This window comes from Littorina saxatilis, linkage group LG5 (assembly GCF_037325665.1).
Source record: "Littorina saxatilis isolate snail1 linkage group LG5, US_GU_Lsax_2.0, whole genome shotgun sequence".
Taxonomy (NCBI): Eukaryota; Metazoa; Mollusca; class Gastropoda; order Littorinimorpha; family Littorinidae; genus Littorina; species Littorina saxatilis.
The window spans coordinates 17,006,123-17,031,122 of record NC_090249.1 but is presented as its reverse complement, the minus strand read 5'-3'; the positions used below and the strand labels follow the sequence as shown (position 1 = coordinate 17,031,122).

Below are 25,000 nucleotides of genomic sequence, written 5' to 3'. Positions count from 1 at the left end.
AAAATAACCCGATTGTCTTTACACTTGTTTTCTCCTCTTATTACTGGCTCAGCATTTGTGTGTTGCATTTGTTGTTTGGTTACGTTAAAGGCTTTTGAGCCGACGGTCTTTAATTTTAATGACATACGATACCGATACATGCACAGCCTAGCGGTGACCTTACCAGTAGTTTTCTCTTGCTGACGCCGTACAAATTCGTTTTCGAAATTCTGTGTCGGTTTTTGGGAGACGTTCAGGAGAAACGTGACGCCATTAATCGTAGTATGACGTCTCCTCGAATTTTGTTTCACTCGGTTTTGACTTCATAGGTTTTAATTTGGAAGAGGGGGGTCAACAAGATACGTCTTGGTTTGCTTAATCGGTGTCGCTTGTCTTTAACTGTTTTCGTGCTGTTTTTCTATAGACAAAACTTTCTTGATTTTGAATGTTCACTCTCAGCTAGTGAATGTTTTTTCGACCTTTACGGTAGAGACTCCAGTTGACTTCTCCGTTTCAACCTTTTTGTTTTCAGGATTACCACTGTATAACGCAGTTGGAATGATTCCGAAAAGACAAAGTCGCTTTTCCGCTCGAACATTACAGGAAATACTGGAGATAAGAGGCATCAAGATAGAGCCTACAAGAAAGTTAACTGCCATGAGAGGTAACTCTCAAAGTCAAATGGTTCTTTTCATCCCTTGTTGACATAGGCTCGTTGAATGCTATCAGGTTTTATGCACATTAGCGCTACAAGATATCGACGGTCGTTTCGTGTTCGCGAACGTAGCTCATTGGCTGTAAGAGTCACTCCGAGTCGGCAATGCAGGGGTGGAGTGCTCGAGAAAGTGCCTAACTGGGTACCAAGTGCTGGGTAGGGAGCGGTTGAAATCTCAAACAAATCACAATGTCAACCATCCTACCCAGCGAAGGATTCGTAACCAGTCAGGTACTTGGTCGGATTGTTTGAAATTTTGATTTTTAAATGTTTCAGCCAATCCGACCCAGCGCTTGGTTCCAACCCAGCTGAGCACTTCGTCGGATCGGGTTCCCACCTAGTTGGGCACTTTCTCATGCATACCATTTCAGTTAGTAGCTGTGCTGTGCAAATTGGTGGAAATTTATGGGTAGAGCATTCATTAACTGGAATGTGAAGTTTAAAGAGGCTGTCTGAATCGTTTGAGGTGTACAGATAGACATTACCTCATTAAACTGGGGTTTTAAAGTTTAACGTTTGTACCCATTGTATCCTTATTTAATCCGGCGGCAAAATTTAACGGAAGTTAATTGAATTAATTGAGATGCATTGACAGAAACTCGTTGGTAAACACTTGAGGCGTGTAGCTAGAATATTCATTAAATTCGGTGGTAAAGTTTAAAGAGGCTGTTTGGAGTAATTGATATGTATAGGAAGAGTTATCATTAAACCCGGCGGTAACAATTAAAAGGTTGTCTATATTTTTTCTTTCTTTTCTTTTCTAGCTGAATGTAAATTGAGATTTAACACAGGTACGTGAATGATCTTACAAGTTCTTATTATCCTTCATTGGCTCTGTCAACGCCCGTTTTTAAATGAGTGCTTCCCTTTATATAGTAAACCGGCCATAGGGCGTCGTCGTCCCGAACTAAATCTGTAAAATTTTGGAATTCTGTTTAGGGAAATCTTTTTGTGAAATGACGTCAGCGGTGATTGTTCAATGCATTTCGGCGATTGTTCAATGCATTTCGGAACGTGAGTGCCAACATAATGTCGGTCACACTAGAAATTAATGCTATTTGAGTTTGGTTTCCAAACTGATACGATCTGAACAAAAGCCTAGGGTCAGTTATCAACTGAACTTACCTCGAACAGCGGTCACGGATTCGAATCACTTTTTTTCTTTTTCTAACTTTCAACTTTTCTTTATTTTCTGAACTCTTAATTCTTGTAGTTTGTATTCATTTTTTTCTCACTCCAATGGGTTTGAGTGATGTATTGAAGAGGGAATTAATCAAAGGGTTGCATAATTATTGAGTACTTCCAGTGAACGATTTTCAAGAATTACCCTTTCTATTTTTAGTAACATCGGCTTTTGGGAAAAGCCAAATGGCCGATTGTATCACCTCGCGTCGACTGCATATAATTAATGCACTTCTATTATCAGACAACCCGAACCTTGACGTTCCCAGGAGTTAAAAATTTTCGAGTGTTTGTATTTCGAGATCCTGTTATCATCTTTGCGTTCCACTCCTCCTTACTGCGTACCACTTGCTCCCTGTACCCCCACCGCTTTCTCCCCTAAAATATTTTAAAATCTGACATAGCGGCACTACCCTTAGCCATCCTAGCTTGAGCCAAAATTATGCACACTGCATATTGCCAGACTTCCGCGTTCCCATCTCTCTCACTCTTAAATCAACTGTAGTGTCCTTTTAGAGTCGGTAAATCTAACACCCTCTAGTCCCATCCTACCCCTACCATTACTCCGCTTCTCTCCGAAGAAGAAAAAAAAAAAAAAAAGACTAAACAAAAATTAAGAGAGAAAAACTAAAGGCGAACAAAAAAGTAGAGAAAAAGAGAAACAGACGAAAATACCACTGCGAAGAAGCGGGGGATAAAATTGCGGTTGTTTGCAGACAAGAGGTGGCAAAGGGGCGCAACTGAGGTTTTTATGCCAGACGCCATAAATTTGGGACCTCCGAGTCCTCGCGGACAACTCCATGGAATCTGCATCGGGTTCTCTCCCTTCTCACAGCTGCTTCGGATTTGGACTTGCAAAGCTCGGTGTTGGGATTTAATCAATGAATTTGGGGCGGCTGATATGGAATTGACAGTTTCCCCCGCTCTCTCTAATGACAAAACTGTCGGGCCTGTGACGGAGGAATTGCAACGCTTCTCTCCCGATATTGAAATCCTTCCTATTCTTATTGACGCTTACACCGCTTTGCTTCAAGTTTGCAACTCGGATTTGGCGGTGGCACAACGGATCTGAAACGCTGGCTCAGGGAGAGAGACGAGCCCGTACTGGCGAGACTAATTCGAAAACGATTGATCTGTGTCGAGTCTGTCTGTCTGCTCTTTGGCCGTTTCAACACGCCTCATAAATCTCGTTTTCCTCGATGATAAATGTGTGGGTTTTTTTTACTAATGCGATATTTGCAACTACTCTGTGATAAATCTCATATGCTGCCAGTGATACTCGTGTTAAGTTTCGGTCCGACGGCTTCGACATTCGTTGTAATGGTGTTCGTCAACAGACAGGCCTGATACTAATTACTCTGTGTGTGTGTGTGTGTGTGTGTGTGTGTGTGTGTGTGTGTGTGTGTGTGTGTGTGTGTGTGTGTGTGTGTACTTGTATTCTGTTTGTTTTTGTTCTATGGTGGTTAACATTTGTTACTAGTCCGGTCATAACTTAAGTATAAATGCAAAACAGTAGCATAAAAGAACTGTCAAGTTGACAGTGTGACATCTTAAATCTGTAATGAAGGTGGGTTAACTTGTCTTGTTCGACGGATGAGACGTCTTAGAACAAATTGTACTTTTGCAAACGGTCCAAAGATGAATAAAGTGTCATAAACATCTCTTGTTTTGTTTTTGGGAGAATAACACATGAGGCAACAAGACAGGAAGTAAGCTTGAAGTTGTGTTCCAATAAATTATCTTTTAGATAATTATGTAGCGGGGAGGGGGGACTTGTGATGACAGCTTTTATATCTAATTATGCTTTGCAGCGTTTTGCGTAGACTAAATCTATTTATCACCATGAACATAAGACATGGTTCCTCTCGTTGAGAAAGTACTCTTTCATCATAGTATCTACTGTTGAGTATCTGATCCTTGCCGGAAGACACGTTTGCAATTGACAAAATATTCGCAAGATGTTTCTTTACCTCTCATCCATAAAAAAAAAGTACACCACATTGTCGAAATCCCGCCAACAACACATTTTCTCTTCCCGGTTGCCCCATCTACTACGAACCTCCTCCCTGTCCCAATTCTTATTCAATGTGTGGTCCTTCAGAGGTAAATTTTGTCATTCAGTGCACTTGTTTTCATGTTGAAACAAAGGTTTGGTCTTGCTGGTTGTTCTTAAGCACTGATAAGCTATCTTCTGTCTCTAAAACAAATTCATTGTCATTTTCAAGTATTCTCAGTATGTATGTTACATTTACACCCTTGTCAGAAGGCCTCACTTAAGTCTCTCTACAAGCCAACAGGTGCAAGCACTAGGAATCCTGTGACCATAGTTTAACTACCAGGTGTCTGAGGTATAAGAAAACACACACTTTTGTGTATTATGGCATTATTTAAAGACTGTGACAAAACTTGTTTGGGCAAGTAGATACAATTTCATTTACACCAAACGCATATTTTTAACTTAGAAGTACAATTAAATTACATCAAACACAACTTTTTCACTCAATATTTATAAAATTACAATCATCCTACCTAATGACCTTCCTCTGCAATGATTTTTAAGTAAGTTTGACCAGAAGCATTTTTTTAAGATAGTTTCCCTTTTTTCATGATTATTTACACCAAATGTAACATACAGACCAGCTAAAAAAGAACGCTCAAAACCCAAAACCTATGTTCAGATCAAACTTTCAAAAATCTAACATTTGTTACATATGTTTCTCCATCCATTTCTGGACCTATTAGAAATTAGATTGAGATGATACCCTTATCAGTAACGTGGTTATTCAATGCCCAATGTACCATGCATTTCGCGTAACGCCTTGTGTGCCAAAAAAAGGTGCTTTTTTTCTTGAACAAAGTCAATTTTCTCAGCATCCGGACAACTGACAGACATAAATTTGGTATGGATAGAGTCTGCACGAGGAATACTTCATAAATGTATTTTTTATATTGTAGTCATTTAAAAACAACCGGCACGGTTGGCCTAGTGGTAAGGCGTCCGCTCCGTGATCGGGAGGTCGTGGGTTCGAGCCCCGGCCGGGTCATACCTAAGACTTTAAAATTGGCAATCTAGTGGCTGCTCCGCCTGGCGTCTGGCATTATGGGGTTAGTGCTAGGACTGGTTGGTCCGGTGTCAGAATAATGTGACTGGGTGAGACATGAAGCCTGTGCTGCGACTTCTGTCTTGTGTGTGGCGCACGTTAAATGTCAAAGCAGCACCGCCCTGATATGGCCCTTCGTGGTCGGCTGGGCGTTAAGCAAACAAACAAACCAAAAAAAAAACCCACAGATCTGTTTATACCATCCCCTTGGACACATACTAAAAATCAATACCCTGCTTCTTGCTTCTTGTGCAGGAGTTGTATTTTTTGCGGAATTAATTTAACACATAGGTGTCAGTTTTGAAATGAATGCAGGAAAAAAAAACTCCTGTTCACATAAGAAGCAGTCAGGCTGCAGATTATTGGTATGCATCCAAGTTTGTTTGTTTGTTTGTTTGTTTGCTTAACGCCCAGCCGACCACGAAGGGCCATATCAGGGCGGTGCTGCTTTGACGTATAACGTGCGCCACACACAAGACAGAAGTCGCAGCAACCAGTCCTAGCACTAACCTCATAATGCCAGACGCCAGGCGGAGCAACCACTAGATTGCCAATTTTAAAGTCTTAGGTATGACCCGGCCGGGGTTCGAACCCACGACCTCCCGATCACGGGGCGGACGCCTTACCACTAAGCCAACCGTGCCGGTGTCACGTTTCAATATCACACTAAGGTGATTATGAACGGTTAGTTACTTCTAACTAACTAACCACACCACGATCCACTCTCGCAGTCATACAAATAGATAGAATCAACAAAAGTATAAGTTTCAGACGCCTGTTTATGTAATATCACGCCACCTCCCTCGAGACTTCACTCCAAAAGATGTTCTTTTTACGTTAAAAACGTAAAAACAAGTGGTCACTGACAAAAATGCCAGTTAAAGTACAGAAATAATAATAACACGCTGATCCCGTGTATAGTTAGGAAAAATACCTGATCTGCCTAAAAGTGCTAATTCATGCAGGTGTCACACACCCCACGTCGTCACCACTCGAGTATAATCACAAATAATACAGATGACTTGGTGGTAAGGGTGCAAAAGACATGGTGCAACTTAGCTTTTTGCCACTGAGTGGGCGGCCCGTGATTAGTCTTTAGTCTCCACAACTGCTCCGTTGAAATGTAGTGCCGGTTAGCGTGGCAACGATCGAAGCAGGGAACAGTGGAGACATCAGGCGCCTCACTCAGTCGCTGAAGGTCCTCCCCGTAGTCTACCAGAAAGATGTAGAAGACGCGTAGATGGGCAGGACGGCGACAGCGACAGCAAAAAGCCAATACAGCAGGTTAGCAGGTTACACGATGTTTGCGGACGACCTGGTTACAGCATCCCAGCACGTAGTCGTAGTAGATTACGTCCAGCAACAGCAGAAGAAGAAGGCTGCAACAAAAAGCATCGGTGCACTAAACATGTCATGCTCCCCTCACACGCCACCTTTAAACATGTCACCCTGACATATTTCATCGAGCACGTGGGCCTGCACAAACGGACTTTTACAACAACAAATCAGCTATTTTCCTTCCTTCTCTCCATATCTGCAAAAACCATATACAGATTAGTATTTTAGTGTCACAAAGAGCCAATTATGTGCTAACCTGGAAAGAACAACAGAGAGTATTTCATTCCACAAACACAGACTCGTCAACAGCGTTAAATAATGATTTATTACCTCAGCAGCCTTATGTAGGTAGCTCTCTTTTAAGCGAAACCGCTTCCTTTCGAATGACTTCTGTTCGTCACAGAAATACCGTCATCCTCCTCTCTCGCTGAATCCTTATGCGGTGAAAACGCACAGCGGAGAACCTTGACGCCCCGACTGTCAGCCAGCATGTGTCCAGAAAGAAGGTGGTCTGTCCTATGTATTTCCTATCAAGCCCCACTAGCATGTTGCATAGCACGTTGATACCCAGTAAAGTATTTAAAACGTGTTGAAAACCATCAAACTTGTAGGATAATTCTGACACCGACTCTTCTCTCTCGCTGCTGAGTTTCGAGTGTGTAGTAAATATGTCTCAAACAGACAACCTGGACAAAATCACGTGACTCACCTTGTCACATTCCAAGTTCAGCTATCCTAGTTTTGCCCCGACAGCAGAAATCACCCACGTGAAATCCGTGCGACACGAAATTCCCGTGTTCGCTTTGCTCGGTCAGCTAAAACCCAGCCGTTGACAGAAAGCACAGGCACTTTCTATCGCAACTGACCAAGAGAAGGCACCCCACAGAGTGACACTTTCTCGATCCATGTCACTAAATCGTGACAGCCGGTATGCATCCAAGTGAAATGATGCTTTGGCTTACACCACGTGAAAGCTCGCTCGGACAGCTCTGCCGAAGATGCATACTACATGGTTACCACTGGAAGGAATGGGTCTTTAATACATTCATGTAATGTCACCAAAAGAAGAACATTTTGACTTTTCTTCTTCTTCTTCTGCGTTCGATATTTATGGCCGTCATATCGTCAGATCGGTGGCTGCCATGAAGTCCGCAGTCTTCAGCAGTTCGGCAGCGGGTCCCCAGAGCTTGGTGCCCAGGCTGGTGTCTTCTGGCCAGTAGTGCTGGCGTGCTGTCTCTGTAGAATGTGCCCAGGGGTTTGTTCCTCTGAGCCGCACTCACATTGACTTTGACTTTCCTGTGATCATCGGTAAGAGCGGCCACAGGCAAGGTCCACATGTTTTATGATCCTGTTGACACCGCTACTACAGAGTTCTAAGCAACTTAATCTTTGCATGTGATGCTTTGTGTTTTTATCTGCGGAAGTCTACCTCGTAACTCCCGAGGACTTTTGTTTTCATTTGGTGTCAGTTCTGCGTACGTTACTGTTGCAATTGGTCTTGTCATAACTTTCCATCAATTCAAACCTTTACGATGATACATACATTGTTGGCGTACTCTAAGAAGACAACACTTTTTACTTAACTAGAATTAAATCAAGTTCGTCAAATGGTGGTTAACTTCCGCTTGCGAAAATGTAACAGGAGACAGGAACTTAAGGGGAATTAACGCTCCTCGGCGTAACGTTATTTTCTTCTTTCTGCCTTCTGGGTGGTCAGTTCTCTAGAAAGAAAGCAAAAAAGAAAAAAATGAAGAAAGAAAAAAAGAAAGAAAGAAAGAAAGAAAAAAGTACTGTAACACAGAAGTGAAACTGTACAACAGCCGCCATTTATATGTAATTTTCTAGAAAACTGTAAACACCACTATAAGCATTATGCTTGTTGTTGTTTACTCAATATGCGTCTTTTTGTAAATAATGCACAAACGTTGAATAAAACAGTTTAAACCAAATGAAGGAAAAGAGCTTGAAGACAACGACAGGACGAAGCCGGCTAGCTATTAAAGTTGAGCATGCGATCGAGCAATCAGTCAATATATTGTGTTTATTCATCCATGACTGCACGCCCTTCTGCGTATTATTCACAGTGATACACAAACAATCTGTTTTAACAAACAAACAAAATGACAAGCACTCGACAAGCAAGCAAACGTCCAGTCATGTTCCCTATAATATCGAAACACTACAGAAAGCGCATCATTGCCAGCAGACTTAGGCTATATTTCGTGATTCAACTCCTCAAAAATGTGTTATCACAAAGCAGGCACAGTGGAAAATAAATATAAATGAATTGAGCAAACTGTTGGTTAAATGTAACAGAACTCTACCCTTTAGTTCCTGTTTCATCCGGTCGATTACTTGCCAATTTCTGTCCGGTTACAACAAATTCACTTGAAAAAAGACCCTCCGGAAATGTTCAATCATTCCGTAATTTCCGGATGAAATCTGCGCATGAAGGGATGATATGCCAAAAACTGACAATTTAACTCTCAACAGACCTGCAATATCCCAATACAATATAAAACTGTCAGAAGAATGCCTGATTGCAACCGGCGTTCACCAAAACTGGAACTATCCAGGGAATCCGGATCGGGTTGTTGTCTTCACCAATCAGATGGCGCGCAGCTGTTGCCAGCAGACATCAGGGGGAGGTAATGGAAGGAAAGATCACTCCGAACTTCGACCGAGGAGCCTCGATCCCTATTCGAAGACGTAACACAAGAGAGTTCAAAATTGCTTGTTTCCCTCCTAGGGTGCACGGAGAAAGTTTAAATGATTCGCAAATTATCCCTCGTTGAATAGACACCCGTGGGAGATTTTTTGGTATACTTACACATCTTGCGAGAAGACCCCGTGCCCTGAGATCACACTCGGATATTTTCTCACAGTTTTGAGTTAGACACATTGATCGGTTTTTGATGATGGCTAGCTAGTTCAGCCACTTGTTGTCTCCTTTTTGTTAAGCTCATCATCTCATTGTTTAAGATTTCTTTTCTCACTATTATTACATAATTATGTCCATTTTCGCTTTCACTGGGAAATCAAAGGCACTTCTTTTCTTCTTCCACCGACCCTGACTCTCTCTCTCTCTCTCTTTCTTTCTTTCTCTGTCTCTCTCTCCTTCTGTCTCTCTTTCTCTGTATCTTTATCTCTCTCCCTCTCTGTCTCTTTCTCTCCTCTCTCTCTCTCTCTCTCTCTCTTTCTCTGTCTTTCTCTCTCTCTGTCTTTCTCTCTCTCTGTCTCTCTCTCTCTTTCCCTCTCACCCTCTCTGTCTCCTTTTCTCTCTCTCCCTCTCTTTCTCTTCCTCTCTCTCTTTCTCTTCCTCTCTCCCTCTCTATCCCCCTCTCTTTCTATTTTTTCTAACCCCCCCCCCCCACCCCCCCACCCCCTGCTGTCTCTCTTCCTGCTCTCCCCCCATCTTTCGCTCTTCTTTTCTAAATAGCTTTTTTTTTCAAAAAAGATGTTCAGCCGCTGGTTCAGAAGCAGTCATTTTCTTTGCAAGCCGATCACATCCATATCTTTCGTGTTTTGTTTGACCTTTTACACCTTTGATTTCGACAACCCGAAACACTTTTTCACGTATTGATTTTATTTTTAAAAAGCACATATTTGTGAAAGTGCACAAGAAAACCCAGTACAATTTACTTTTTTTTTTTTTACTGAATGAGTTTTTAATGTGATACACTACAACAAATGCTGGACTACACGTAAAAGACCGATTTGTTATTGTTTTCTTTGTTTGGAAATTTCGTGCTTCTCAACGCACTGTTTGCACGCATGTTTACGGAAAAAGACGAAGTTCGGAAATAACGGGTCAGTCCAGGAAAGTGATCACACACAAAAACAGCTACGAAGTGAAAAGACACTAGGCTTATTTAGTACAGCTTTTTTTCAACCAACCACATTCGTTTCGTGCCATATAAGAAAGTGCTACATCACAAATGTTGCGTACACGTCATTTCCGGTTGGCTGTGAAACGAAGTTCACACCAAAAACACAAACGACTTTCGTTGATTTTGGGTGATTCTATGAATCTGATTCCGTTGACTTTGCCCACGGTAATCATGTTTTGGTTATTTCTGTATGGAAACCTTTAATTTATTGGATATAGGTTACCTGATTGCTATTTTAACCGTCCATATCTTCCTACTTTAAGGTCTGGAGTGGACGCTAAAGTGGATTTTTCACTGGCGTCTAAACTGCGAAATTTACAACACGCACTGTTGAGTTTCGTTGTGCGCGCGCATCCGAGCGGGCAAGAGAAAATGAGGTGGCGAAAGGCAAGTGGTAGGCTTTGTTCGTCTCTCTGTACGGAAATAACTCTGGTGAGTTCATGTGGGTTGCAAAAAAAGTGAACACTCTTTGGAAATATGAGGCACGCTTTCCCGCGTGACGTAATAGGCCAATCACTAGCAAGGGGTGTGTCTCCACACGAGGTCCTTGTCCAGAGTTATTTAAGGGCAGATTATACCCGCGCATTGCAGACGACGCACTGCAGATTATTGATGCTGCAATAGGGATTATGACGAGTACTTGGCCTGTTTTCTTTTCACGCAGCGTGTAGCGGGCAGAGAAAAACGAAAAGAATTACCTCAATAATCTACAGTGCGTCGTCTGAGCCGCTGACTCTGCGCAGGTATAATCTGCCCCTTACGGAATGTGTCTATTTTGTGCAGCGTCCGCTCCATAATTATGACGCCCTTTTCTTTCGGGAAGATGCACGTCGGAGCTTGCTATTCACTGTACAGCTGTCGTGATCGCTTGCCTTCACTGATTGACTATTGTGGTTTAACGTCCTCTTATACCGTTGGCCTACATTGGGATAAATATTGGTATGATATGGTGTGATACTTTGACTCGAACAAGCCCTCTGCGGCTGTCTTCTTCGACACGCCAGCAGTGGGCTTGTCTCGTCAAAGTATCGAGATACGATCATAATAATCAGAGACGAGAGATGAGGCATGCGTACGTGTCTTCGTGTTTTCCAAGCCCTGAGACTTTCGCTGTGAACTTTGGATCTTTTCCGTGCGCATGTGTGCACACGGGGGTGTTTGGACACCAAAGAGAGTTTGCACACAGTTTACTCCGAGAAATGAATCTCTCAACGAACCGGTGATTCGAACCCACGCTTTGTGACGAACTGGTTACACAGCCAGCGCAACAACCTGAGCTACGTCCCCGCCCCAATCAGTGACGACTTGTACAGTGAGGCGAAACACACACCTCATGCTTCAGCCACTTGGCCACTTTGCTCCCCCTCTTTGCTTTCCGTGGTTCAGTTAGTTTTGCAGGATAACGGCCATTATTTTATGTTTTAGGGGTTCAAAAAGACAATGTGCAACCTGCTGTCCCTAGCCCACGCGCCTATTTTTAATCTGCATCTTTAATTGAGCAATTAAGACCAACATGTGGAGCTTCTTTCGTTGTTACGCACCGCAACCCCCCACCCCTCACCCCCTCAATCTTCGAATCTTCTCCTTCTCTTCGTCTTCCGCTCTTTTTCGTCTTCTATTTGTTTGTTGTTGTTACTTTTGTTGTTGCTATGTGTGAAAAAGTGTATTCTGAGCGTCCTTGTTTCGGCATGGTGTATGCAAGTTGAGATCAGAAGACATTGTGATGAACTTTACGGGCAGCGCCGTGAATGGCAAACTCCCCCGCACCTTCTGAATGATCTGGGTTTTTTTTTTTTTAATATTTAAAATATAAAACAGTACAAAAAGTATTGAAACAAATTAAATTAAACAAGTCGCGTAAGGCGAAAATACAACATTTAGTCAAGTCGCTGTCGAACTCACAGAATGAAACTGAACGCAATGCAATTTTTCAGCAAGACCGTATACTCGTAGCATCGTCAGTCCACCGCTCAGGCAGTGAAATTGACAAGAAGAGCGGTTTAGTAGTTGCGCTGAGAAGGATAGCACGCTTTTCTATACCTCTCTTCGTTTTAACTTTCTGAGCGTGTTTTTAATCCAAACATATCATATCTATATGTTTTTGGAATCAGGAACCGACAAGGAATAAGATGAAAGTGTTTTTAAATTGATTTGGAAAATTTAATTTTGATAATAATTTTTATATTTTTAATTTTCAGAGCTTGTTTTTAATTCAAATATAACATATTTATATGTTTTTGGAATCAGAAAATAATGGAGAATAAGATAAACGTAAATTTGGATCGTTTTATAATTTTTACAATTTTCAGATTTTTAATGACCAAAGTCATTAATTAATTTTTAAGCCATCACGCTGAAATGCAATACCGAAGTCCGGGCTTCGTCGAAGACTACTTGACCAAAATTTCAACCAATTTGGTTGAAAAATGAGAGCGTGACAGTGCCGCCTCAACTTTCACGAAAAGCCGGATATGACGTCATCAAAGACATTTATCGAAAAAAGGAAAAAAACGTTCGGGGATATCAATCCCAGGAACTCTCATGTAAAATTTCATAAAGATCGGCCGAGTAGTTTGGTCTGAATCGCTCTACACGCACGCACGCACGCACGCACGCACACACACACACACACATACACACACACACACACACACATACACCACGACCCTCGTTTCGATTCCCCCTCTATGTTAACACATTTAGTCAAAACTTGACTAAATGTAAAAAGCAACTGATAAAAACAAAAAGCAAAGCGGATTTGCCGGCGACGGGCCCAGTGGCCTAGTGGATAAGACATCGGCCTCCTAATCGGAAGGTCGTGAGTTCAAATCCCGACTGCTACTGCCTGGTGGCTTGAGGGTGGATATTTTTCCGATCTCCCAGGTCAACTTATTTGCAGACCTGCTAGTGCCTTATCCCCCTTCGTGTGTACACGCAAGCACAAGACCAAGTGCGCACGGAAGAGATCCATGTCATAGTTTGGAGGTTTGGAGAGAAACACAAAAATACCCAGCATGCTTCCCGCGAAAGCGGCGTGTGGCTGCCTGAATGGCGGGGTTCAAAACGGTCATACAAGTAAAAACCCACTCGTGCAAAAACATGAGTGAACGTGGGAGTTTCAGCCCATGAACGCAGAAGAAGAAGAAGCAGAAGAAGAATCTGCCAGCAAGTTACATTTCAATGCTGCGTGTATTTTGCATTCCGGCCAAGCCAAGTGTCAAAGTCTTCCAAACGAAACGAAAGAAAACTTGGCATCTGCTGGACGCGTACCACGGGTACCTTGACGTCTGTGCCACACTAAAAAAACATCGACAAAACTAAACAAAAAACATAAAGAATGTAAAGACTGGGGTTTAGTGTGGCGTGTTTTTTTTTGTTTTTTTGCATTACAAGTGTCAAAGTCCTCAAAACTAAACAGGCGAAGCCCTGGCAAAACGGGGGTCACAAAAACTAAAGGGAGACAAGGGGGTGGCGTCTGAGTTAGACTCCAGTGAGACATATTGTATTCCGTGTACCGCACCCTCAGTGTCCAAGAACCTCAAATCTAAAAGAACGAAGTCCCCGGCACCTTCTTAGCGCGATTCCAAAGTTTGCGTCAAAGAACACGGGCGGCAAAACGGGGTGGTGGGGGGGAGGGGGGTCAGCGGAAGGGGGTGTGGTTGTGGGAACGGACAGTCGCATGCGACAGGAAGGAAGGGAGGAAAACGGCCAGTTCCTTGCCCCTCCCGTCTGATCTGGAACACCCCCTGAGTGGTGTCGCCATCGCCTGGTCTGTGCATGATGGACGCTGCTGTGGTTGCTGCTGTTGTCGCCGTTGTCGCCGACGATGGCGGTTGTGTCTCTAACTCCTTCAGGTTGGTACCCTAAAACAGGGTTGATTTATTTTAGCGATTTGTTTGTGATGTCTTTTGGCGTGATTTTGCTCGTATATCATTTATTTTATTTCATTTATTAGTTAGGTGTTTGTGATGTCTTTCGGTGACAATGTTTTTCTGATACATTTTATTTTATTTCATTTATTAGTTACTATGTGTTTGTAATGTCTTTTGAATACATTATTTTCTGATACAATATTTTATTTCATCTATTAGTAATGAGTTTGTGATGTCTTTTGATGTCATTTTTCTGATACATTTTTTAAAATTTCATTTCTTAGCCATTCGTTTGTGTAGACTTTTGATGACTTTTTTCTGATAAATTCATTTTATTTCATTTATTAGTTACGTTTTTGTGATGTCTTCTGATGACGTTTGTTTCTGATAGTTTTCATTTTCATTTCTTAGCTATGTTTTTGCGATGTCTTTTGGTGTATTTTTTCTGATAGCTTTTATTGTATTTCCCTAATTAGCCATGTGCATGTTTGTTATGTCTTTTGAAGATTTATTTTAATGAAGTTTTATATATTCTTTTATTCATGACATTTTATTCTGGTAACATTTCTGTCAGTTCTCATTATTTTGGTACTATTTTGTTTCCAGTGTGTTTGTAATTTCTTTTGAAGACTTTTTTTGGATAATTTTTTATTCTTTCTTCATATATCTGGGATAATTGTTTTGTTTTCAGTTCACGCTGTTCTAGCTTTATTTCGTCTTTGATTCTATCGAAAATGTTTTCCTGATGAATCTTTTTCTCATTTATCATTTCATTTTTTTTCATTTAATTTTTGTCTTGTTTCTAATGAACATTCTATTGCATGTTATTGAATTTAGTTTAATTCTATTTCATTTTTATTCAGCTTGCTATTGAGTGATTTCAAAAGAAAAAACAAACAGTTAAACACCGCAATTCTTTTCTACATTGTTTGAGAGCGAGAAGAAATCGACTTAAAACGTGGTCCCTACTCTGTTTTTCGGCCTTAAATATGTGACAGCTGTTGGAATATATTGATTTGTGTTCATGATTTGTGTGTATTAACAAAAGCGCATATATACGGCTGGGTTTCATTGCAAATTTGAAGTATTGCGAAATATTTTTCTTCCTTCTAGCTTCTCTCTTTTGATCTCCTTTAACAACATTCTGAATATTAACAGAGATTTCCTACAAATTCGATGACTGTGATGATCTTTTGTCATGCATCTAGTTAGTACTTCAATCAGTTTACATGGAGGTCTTTTTCTTTAAAACTATTTATACGTAGGTCCATTGTTTTAAAATTTAAGATTGTTCTTAATAGCTCTTTTTTTCTCACTTGTTGCCTAAACCTTGTTAAAACTATGTTTGCTTGAGGTCGTGCCCTAGTTGCTTACATTTGATGTATTTTGAACTAAATTGTGTTTAAACCAACAATCTAGCTTGATCTCCTTTAAAAAGCTTTAAAAAATATTTTGAGGAGTGGGGGGGCAAAAAAGCACGATGATTATAATAAGAGTATAATAAGAACAAAGCAGTAACAATGGCGCCGATAAGGACATTGCATTCATTATACTTGTAAACTTCTGACAGTATTCCTCAAATCTCACAATTATGCTGACAAATACATGGAATGGCGACTAGGAAAGCATGATCGTGGCAGTAGAATGTTTTGCGAGGCAAGCGGTCACAAACAAATGTATAAACATCGAATAATACAAATAAACGGCAACATATTTTTTTAAACTCACGCAAAATCCTAAAGGCACAGTCAGCCTCCCGTAAATCATCACAGACACTGTCAGGCTTTTACACACAGTACAAACACCCTTTCATTTAAACACTCACCGCTTGAGAACATCCTATGTGCCCTCCGTAAAGAGCGAGCAATTTTCAAAGAATTTATTTTTGCGTGGTTTATCTTACCCCTGAGCCATCGTGAACCCGTGTGATCCACTTTCCTTTTTTTCACAATTTAGTCGTCAGTTTGTGATTTCAATGCGACTCGCTGTAAGCTTATCTGCAACAGCACGTTACTGTGTACCTCTGAATTTAAAACGCAACAAACGGCTGCGAGGAACTGGCGCTATGGAGAACCGTCGTCTGCTACGAGAAAGACGTTTTGTGTGACACGTTTCCGGGCTTTTCTTTTTTCAAACTTTCAAAACTTTAAATTGTACTGATCTTGTCTTGATGAAAAAAGAATTCTTTAAGAATGTTTGTGTAACAAGCTGTCAATTTATTATTTAGATTTTAAAAGTTAGGTCTAGCACCAAAACAAGGCACCTGATTGTCCGTTCGGATAGTCCACGAAAATAAATTCGTTGAAAATGTCTCACTCTCGACAGAAAGCAGCCAGGATGTTCCCGTTCGGTGAGCGTTCAAATGGAAGTATGCTTGCACTGTATGTAGAGACTCGGGGAGCTCAGTGATGGTTTACGGGAGGCTTACTGTGCCTTTAATACACAAGTTGCAGGGAATGATACAAACAAAAAGGATAATGTGAAAAAACGCACATAAAACCAACTTAAAAGAGCATAGACTCGTTAGGTTCGTTTTGAAAAAAAAGGCTTTTATTCTTCGCTTAATTCGAGGGATTTTGTTGTGCAAACATATCTTTATAAACATATAAAGCATCGCCTTACCCGTAACTAGTTAACTGTACAATTCCACCGGGAGTTTCTGTTCAGTCTGTGTTTTATCAATCCAGCTTGCACTCGTTATTTTCTGCAAATATTTACAAAAGCAAGAAGGATTTTTTTCGTAAATTTGTTTTTATCATTTCTGCGGCATGATTCCATATGAGGTTTGTCCACAAGATTCCTTCAAGTCTAGCAGAAAAAAAGCGTGTTTACCACAAAAAAAAGTCGTTGAATGAGGGAAAACTGACAAACCTCTACAAACCATAAAAGTGCAATCGATTGCCAATTAAACGACGGAAGGGGGATTTGATTTGGAGCACTCCCGGAGTTGCAAACCCGTGAACAAACAGAAATGCGCCAAGATGCAATAAGCCAGCCACCCCCACCCACAGGCACCGAAAAAAATTTATACAGGTCTCAGAGAACAAAGGGGCGTCAGTGCATGGGGTAGATTTAGTATTATAACCATATTGCATCAGCTTCCGAGACTGATTTTGATAAATATAGTACAGATATATTATGCCTGTATCACTATTAGTTCTGCATTCGAGACTTTAATTTAACACATGTTTTAAATACAATACAGAAAATGTTTCAAGAGGCTCCCATCTCAGACCAGCGCCACCTCACCCCACCTCTCCCACAGCCCCTAAGTAAACAAATAATATACCGCTTATGTACGCGAATCGTCACAGGATGGTTCAAATGCGCTGGCCAGACATCTGTATTTTACCCGTGTTTGCTGTCGATGGCATATGCACCGACAGAAGTCTTGTACCAAAGAAGTCCAGGTTCATCACATGTGTGACGAATTTTCTACTGAGAGGGCATCGAGCTATACAATTAAAAGAGACATTAAATCCAAAAGTGTCAGGAACAAGTTTTGTGCTGACCACTGATAACGTTTGCAGAAATTACGCTTACTTCATACTGGGCTAGTTGGCAAAAAAACATTGATTTTAGAAAACTGGTAACTTTTATTATTTTAGTGCGTTTTTATCAGCCCAGATACAGTTATCACACAGCAAAACAAATGTAATTTCTCCGTCTTAACCTGTAAAAAAACCCACTGGTTTAAAAAAAATTCCGTGGTAAAGGAACAAAACAAATCACATGAAGACATGCTGGAACCAAATAACTCATATTACGGTGAATTTGTCACAATATAAAAATACTGTTGATCGTTAGCCAACAATGCTGCAAAGCCTGCTAATAATTAAATTGTGTAAAAACGCAAAACTTCTCTTTTAAAGCAGACAGTACATGAACGGATTTTGTTTAAAGCAGACAGTACATATCATGAGAATCAGACAAGCGTGCAGGGCCGGAGGGGAATCGCAACTGGTCATTTGAACACATGCGGAATGGGAAGGGTGCATGTCACTCTATATATCAACATACATGTGTGTGAAATTTTAGCGCAATGTTAGTTGAGGAGCAACCCTTAAGCGGGTTCGGAGAATCCTCCTTAAAGCTACACATAGGACACCGGGGTTGATACTTCTCCAGAAAAGATGATTTACGGTTGAATAATTGTCAACAACAACACAGCAGATCTCACCACAAAGCATAGTAGCTACTTGTCAACAGCATCAAACGGTTCTCACGACAAAAGGCCGAATGCACATATCAATAACATATGCTATAACAAAGCAGGTTACTTCTCACTTGTCAGTAATCAAACTCTCAGTTTACAATAGTCAAAATACTTTTCAACAGTTCCACAAATGATGTTGTTTTAGGTAAGCAGTAGAGGTATCCTTCAATAGTTGTCTTGCCACAAGAGATGCATAACACTGGACGTTAAGACTTACTTGTTAGCATTCACAACACTATAGTAGATATCTTATCTCAAAGCAGAGTAAGTATATGCATATCTAAATAATCACAAAAGATTTTCTCCCAAAGTACTATTAGACATCTCGTCTCAAAGCAGCATAGGTACTTGTCTACAGACCTACAATAGATCCTACCTCAAAGAATGGGAAGGTACTTGCCAATAGTAGTACAACAGATCTCTTTTCAAAGAAGTATAGGTGTCCGCCAATAGAGACACAAAAGATGGTGGAACCTTGCAGAGAATGGCACAAGGGGAGCTCATCCCGTGGTCACACCTACGCCCAGGCGGCCCCGGTAGCCTCCTTACAAGATCACAGTCAGATTCCCCGTCAGAGCAAGAATTACGCCAGACATGTGCGTATGTACACTCGCGCCCGTCGACTATCTCCCTTTCCGCTTCCTGGAGTTCTCTCCCCTTGTGAGCCAGCACGTATCTTGAACGCCTCTTTCTTTTTCAAAACTCGGATCGGAAAGCGAATAGGGCAGTGTCAACACGACGGGAATGGTAAAAAGTTCGACCGGAACCTGCAACATTCAAACGCTGGCGACATGACGCCTAGAGCAGCAGCAGTACTTCTTTTGACCGTCGGTCATTCACGACAAGCGACGCATTCCCCCAGGGAGGCAGAAAGTAGACACACACAGGAACAACTGTGTCGCTTACTGCTGGTGAAGCATGGAAAACGAGGGAGGGATGTTGATGGGGGAAGAATGGGAGAGAGACTGTGAACTTGTAAAGCGCTTTGAGCTGTTGGAAGCGCTACATAAATGACTTCTATTATCAGTATTATTATTATTAAAAAGAAAACGAGAACTAGAACAAGATACATACGTCCAATATTTGTCCACATTGTCTGCAAGAGTCGCGCTTCGACTAATAAGCTGAAACAATCTTAAACTCACATTGCAGTTACTGATTTGGTTTAAACAATTTGAGCAGTAAGTTGAATATAAGCCTATTGAGTTACAATTTAAAGGCACAATATTGCTCAAACTTAAGGCCTATATATTGTTTCGTCGAGTTTGGAACCTCTGTCGTTTCAAGGTGTAAACGCTAAAGAATAACAATCACCTCATGTTCGTGTCTATTTCAACAACATGTTTCAGTTAAGATATAATAATTATCTGAATAAAAAGTGTGGTATGACGCCAAAAGATGTAAGAACCCACTTTTTGCAAGAACGCCGGGTTTTTATGTCAAGAATGTTTTTCAGGTTAGTGAGACCAAGGGAACATCCTGGGATAAAATAAAATGATAATCCAACATTCACATTGGTTATTGCCGTCCCTGTTTGCTTATTTTTTTGCTGTTGCTGCCTCTGCTGCTATTGTTGCTGCTGTTATTCTTGTTGATGTTGTTTTAAAATATGTCATTCCTAAGGCAAAACAAAAAAAAGTCTGTTTACGGTAACATAGGGAAAAAAATAGGGTCGACGTCGGTAGGTCGGTATTTTAAAAAAAAAAAATTCTCCAAAAAAACATATTTTTAAGTTATTTTGCCAAAAAACAAAGACTTTTATTTTTTTTATTTTTTTTTATTTTAAAAAAAAATTCTTCTCCCAAATGCCAAAAAAAGTATAGGGTCGCGCGAAAAAATAGGGTCGGTCGGGATACCGTAAACAGACTTTTTTTTGTGTACTTGAAAAACCCCGGAATGTTCCTATTCGGGAAAAACGTGACCTAATACAACCAAAGCACATCAGCCCGTTCTGCTAATACAACACTTTAAGTGAAAAACTGATCTTGTTTCAGCTTTAAATTTCCAGTGACTGCCGCACCCAGAAAAGAACACGTTTGATCGCTGACGGCAAAACTGACGCAGACTGAAATGTATAAGGACTACGCCGTCAAAACAACATAGCTTTAAAGTCTCCAAGCATCACAAGCTTAAGGACACAGAAAGGCAAAAGAGACAGGATCCCACCATGGGTTGGCAAGAGTGTGTTAACCGCCTGTCTGGCACCATAAGGACTATCCCAGCTTTCCTTCACAAGGACAAAGGCGAAAGCGTCAAATTCGCCAAGTTCTCGCACTCGGAAAGCGAACGAGAACTCAACGTCATACAGAACGGAAGCGTGCAGACGAGCATGCCCAGAGACAGTTCCGGTTGGACGTCTGATGGGGATGACTGGGACAACTTCCGGTATGTGGACGAGGTCTCCGAGCAGGGCCACCAGCCCAACCCACGGGAAAGAATCACCGAGTGGCAGGCTGGATGGAATGTAACCAATGCGATTCAAGTGAGTGGACTGTTTATCTATGTTTGTGTGTGTGTGTGTGTGTGTGTTTTCTTTTCTGTTTTGCTTGTTTTTTTAAGTGTTTGTATGTTTTTTGGGTGTGTTTTTTTTTTTTTTTTTTTTTTTTGGGGGGGGGGAGGGGGTAGCTCAATTGGTAGAGCACTGGACTTGTGATCCGAGGATTACAGATCCGAATCCGAGCCGGGCCATCCCATGGTCACCACCGTGGCACGTAAAAGACTTCGGTCATTCTGCTGTAAGTTTAGGTGGCTGATTACACCTAAACACGCATCCGACTCTGTTGATCTTGACATCTTTCTATTGAGTCTTTTGAGTCTATATTGTCTCAATGTTAATGTTTGTTCTGTAAAACAACCAGTAGATCGACATACATACTTGTGAATGTTTCGTTTTCTTTATCATCGAATTCTCTATAATCTTACCTTTCTTGTTTTTATTCTTTTGTTTGTTTCTTTCATTTACATTTTTTCACCGGATCGGTTTCGCATTTTTATTTTCCCCTTTTACTTTGTGCAGACTTGTATTTCATTTCTGGATTTAACCTCTTTTTCAATAGGGATATCTTAATCACATTTCAAACATAATAAAGCTCAGTCAAACGTTTTGTTTTGTTTTGCCAAGCATGTAATTGTAGGGTATTTAATCCGGGGGAAAATACATCCATGCACTCACAATATTCTCATGCTCACTTTTCATATTCTTCTATTTTGTTTTATGCTACTTCAAGTGTGGTGCCATAAGTATTTCATTTCTGGATTTAACATTTGTGTCAACAGGGATATCTCACAAACATTTAGAGCGTAACATTTGGATTGCTCAAAAGAAAAATCGATAAAAAAATATGTTACTTGCCTCAGGCTTTGAACTTTTAATATTTAGTTGTGTGTTCTTTGCTCCTTATTACTGGCTGCAGTCTGCGAGAAAGCGATGCGTAAAAAGTCTGCAAGTAGTGGATAACACCCCTCTATAAGGTTTATAGAAATGTATTACATAACGTACAATTTACCTTCTATTAAAAACTACAATGTACTTTTCACTAACATATGTTTTCAATACATACAACCAAACTTATAAAAAAGAGTATCTAAACAAACCAACAAACCAGTACATATAAATAAGCAGTCGAGCAAACAACCAACACGTATCAAATATACCTGACCATTATGCAACCGTTCAAAGCACATACACACATAATACATCTCAGCACCTCACAACACAACAAATCTCTGCATATAACTCAATATAACCCTCCCATCTGATTGCAAACAAACACAAGCGAAATATTTGCCACAAGAACAACAACAATGATAAATAAAATAAACATACAATCCACAGCGGGGTCAAGAGTTTGCGAATAAAATCTTTGTCGTTCCCATAACAACTGTTGTTTTTGTGTGTCGTTTTGCCTTCTCGATCTCCTCCTCGTCTTGTTCTCTCTTATTTCTTTCTTTCCTTCTTTCCGTCTGTCTTTTATTTTCTGTTCTTTGTTCATTTATGTTTCTGAGGAACCATTCTAGTCAGCCTCTTTCTGCTTGTGCTTGTGAACAATTTGATTTGCTCTCCACGTTGATCTTGGAACATTAGAAAACAGACATGCAATTCCATCCAAGGAGTTTTATGATGCCATTCGTCTGATATGCACGACACTGATTTTTGATGAAAGGAGCGAGGCCGCTACAAGCTATTCAATTCAAAATCGTTCAGCAAAGAAAGACAGATTCTGTGTGGCAGATTTTGACTTGATTCTTTGATGAACAGGCGGGGAGCATCTTTTTTTTTTATTTATTGTTTTTACTGATTCTTTCAAAAATAATTATTGTCTTGACACACACACACACACCGGCACACACACACACACACACACACACACACACACACACATGCGCACGCGCGCACACACACACACACACACACACACACACACACACACATACACACACACACACACACTGTTCATTTGTTATAATAACTTCTTATCTTCCTACAATTATTTAACTTCACCAAATGATTCAGGTGCAAGCCGAAACGCCAGTTACATGTTTCTATTCGTCATGGCGAGTAAAATACTCACCACTTTCAGGCCTGAAAAGGGATAAGAGCCACCTGTTAAAAACTAACAAACAACTGACAATTGTAAAAGAGCTGTCTAGTATGCACTTTTTACTATATTTCCTAGCTGCGCCATGCGCTAGCTGTAGTCCTTTCTCAAGACCCTCCTTCACTTTTCTTCGAACAGTCGATAATAACCAGAAGGAGCAGTAGTACCATCCAGAGTTCATTACATCTTTGCCAAGGTTCGTCAACAGCCCCTTACTGATATCTACCAAACTGCATTAGATTCACCGCATCACGGCTTCTTTCCATACAACTTTTTTTTCTTCTTCACTGAGGTCAGTAGTCCAGACCCCCACCCTGCCCCTTTTCTTCTCTGTGGACAAAAAGATCGGCTCGATTCCAGTTGGTTACTACTGTCGGTCTAGAACCAACATCTCGGTACCAATCCGGACAAAACTCTTTGAGAGTAAATTTGAACAGGAGTCTTATACTTTTTCCCCAAAAAGATCCGGGGACTTCTTATCTGGAGGTCATGCTGAAGTTGGACGCTTAATGTTCCGTCGTGAAAAGAAAAAAAATCTGTTGAATTTTTGTTCATTGGAGTTATGGTATTCCTGCTTGCATGTAGAGATTTTTCTTCTTGCTTCTAACTTTCCCGAGCAAAACCACTGGAGTGCCGGAGATGGGGACAGTAGGGCGGCAAAAGTGTGGGTGTTGAGAAGGGGGTGGAGTCGGGGTGGAGAGGAAACCAGGGGTGACGATGAGGGAGATGGGGTGTGAGGTTGTCATCCTAAGGATGTGGTCGAAAGACGAGAGGCAGGCGACGGTGGTGAGAGATTCTGGACAAATATTTGCCAGGTTTCTTTTACCCCCGCGTCTGTGGTCTTAACCATTGCGCCAAGAGCTGTCTAAATCTATTAGCCAAAACTTCTAAGAGGACACTACGGGAGAAGAGGGGTAACTCGGATCTGTGGCTTAGATTCAGGTTATGGCTCTCAGTTTTTAACGGTTCCATTTACAGTCAGGGGCGATAAGCCGCTAAAAGGAAGAAGAAACAACGATGAAAAGGCGTCAACCTTTTCTCTCAATAGTGTCAAATGCTATCTGAAGACAAATGCTCAGGAATAGGAAAAATCAGTTTGTATTTCCAAAAATAGTCATGCCCCAGTTCAATGGCAAGTTATGCACATGACACTTGTTTGGTGAGAGTAAAAACATGGCGGTCTGACATTTTTCTTTCGCATTTATATGGGCAAAAGTCGTTTGTTCAGGAGTTTCATACAGAGGCGGTTCTCCAACGAAAGAAAGGTTTCACATGAAATAGGTTTATATAGACTGTCTAAATCCCCCTGTGAACTCAGAAGTAGCAGCGTCACTAATACACAATTTTAAGCCTAAATATTTTGAAAAGTCGGCTGCAGAACAAACAATAAAAGCATCACATTCGTCCAGGTAAATTGTCAACTATGAATTCGGACTGTGTTACCTATTTTGGAGTCGAATCTTTGAATGTTTTATATCAAATAAAAAGAAAAAAAGACCCTCCATTTTAAGATTCCCTCCATTTTAATACCCCATTTTCTCAGACGTTCTCTTTATAGTGTCACTAAATTTACCTCCCTTTTAAGAATCCCTCTCTAGCTAATGAGACCTAATAATATCATCTGAGATCTCCAAACGGAGAAATTAGTGTACCACCTCTTCCGTCCCATCATCAAGTTCACACAGTCCTTGAGTTGATCGCTGACAACCACCTCCGCCCGATTCTGCGACCATATGGCAAAAATCGAACAAGCAATCTTTGGGGCAATCCTCTGGAGGTGTTTCACAAGATGTTTGGCCATGCTTAGCCCCGAGTCCTATTGATTGAGACCCCCTCTCCACTATGGCCCGAGGTAATTAACACTCAGGGCGCAGGACGAGGGGACGCTCTTTGCAAATTCGCTGGAGAGGGATTAGCAAAATTGAAATGAAAACACTTTTTTGATTTATAGAGTTCGCAGTTATCATTTACAATAAGTTCAAACTTGCAGGGTATAATAATAATAAATAATAATAATACGAGAATTTATAACGCGCACATATCTCACCACAAGGCGACTTAAGGCGACTCAAGGAGACTCAAGGCGACTCAATACCTTGGTGTGAAGCT

General features: G+C 41.0%; 1 protein-coding gene across 1 annotated transcript in view; it reads left to right on the top strand.

The window, feature by feature from the left end:
• Positions 1-20,460: 20,460 nt before the first annotated feature.
• LOC138966349 (vesicular inhibitory amino acid transporter-like) overlaps positions 20,461-25,000 on the top strand; it is a 10,554-nt gene continuing 6,014 nt past the window's right edge. The window contains exon 1 of the mRNA XM_070338542.1: positions 20,461-20,775. Within this exon, the coding sequence (XP_070194643.1) occupies positions 20,461-20,775 (315 nt within the window). The remainder of the gene's footprint in view (positions 20,776-25,000) is intronic.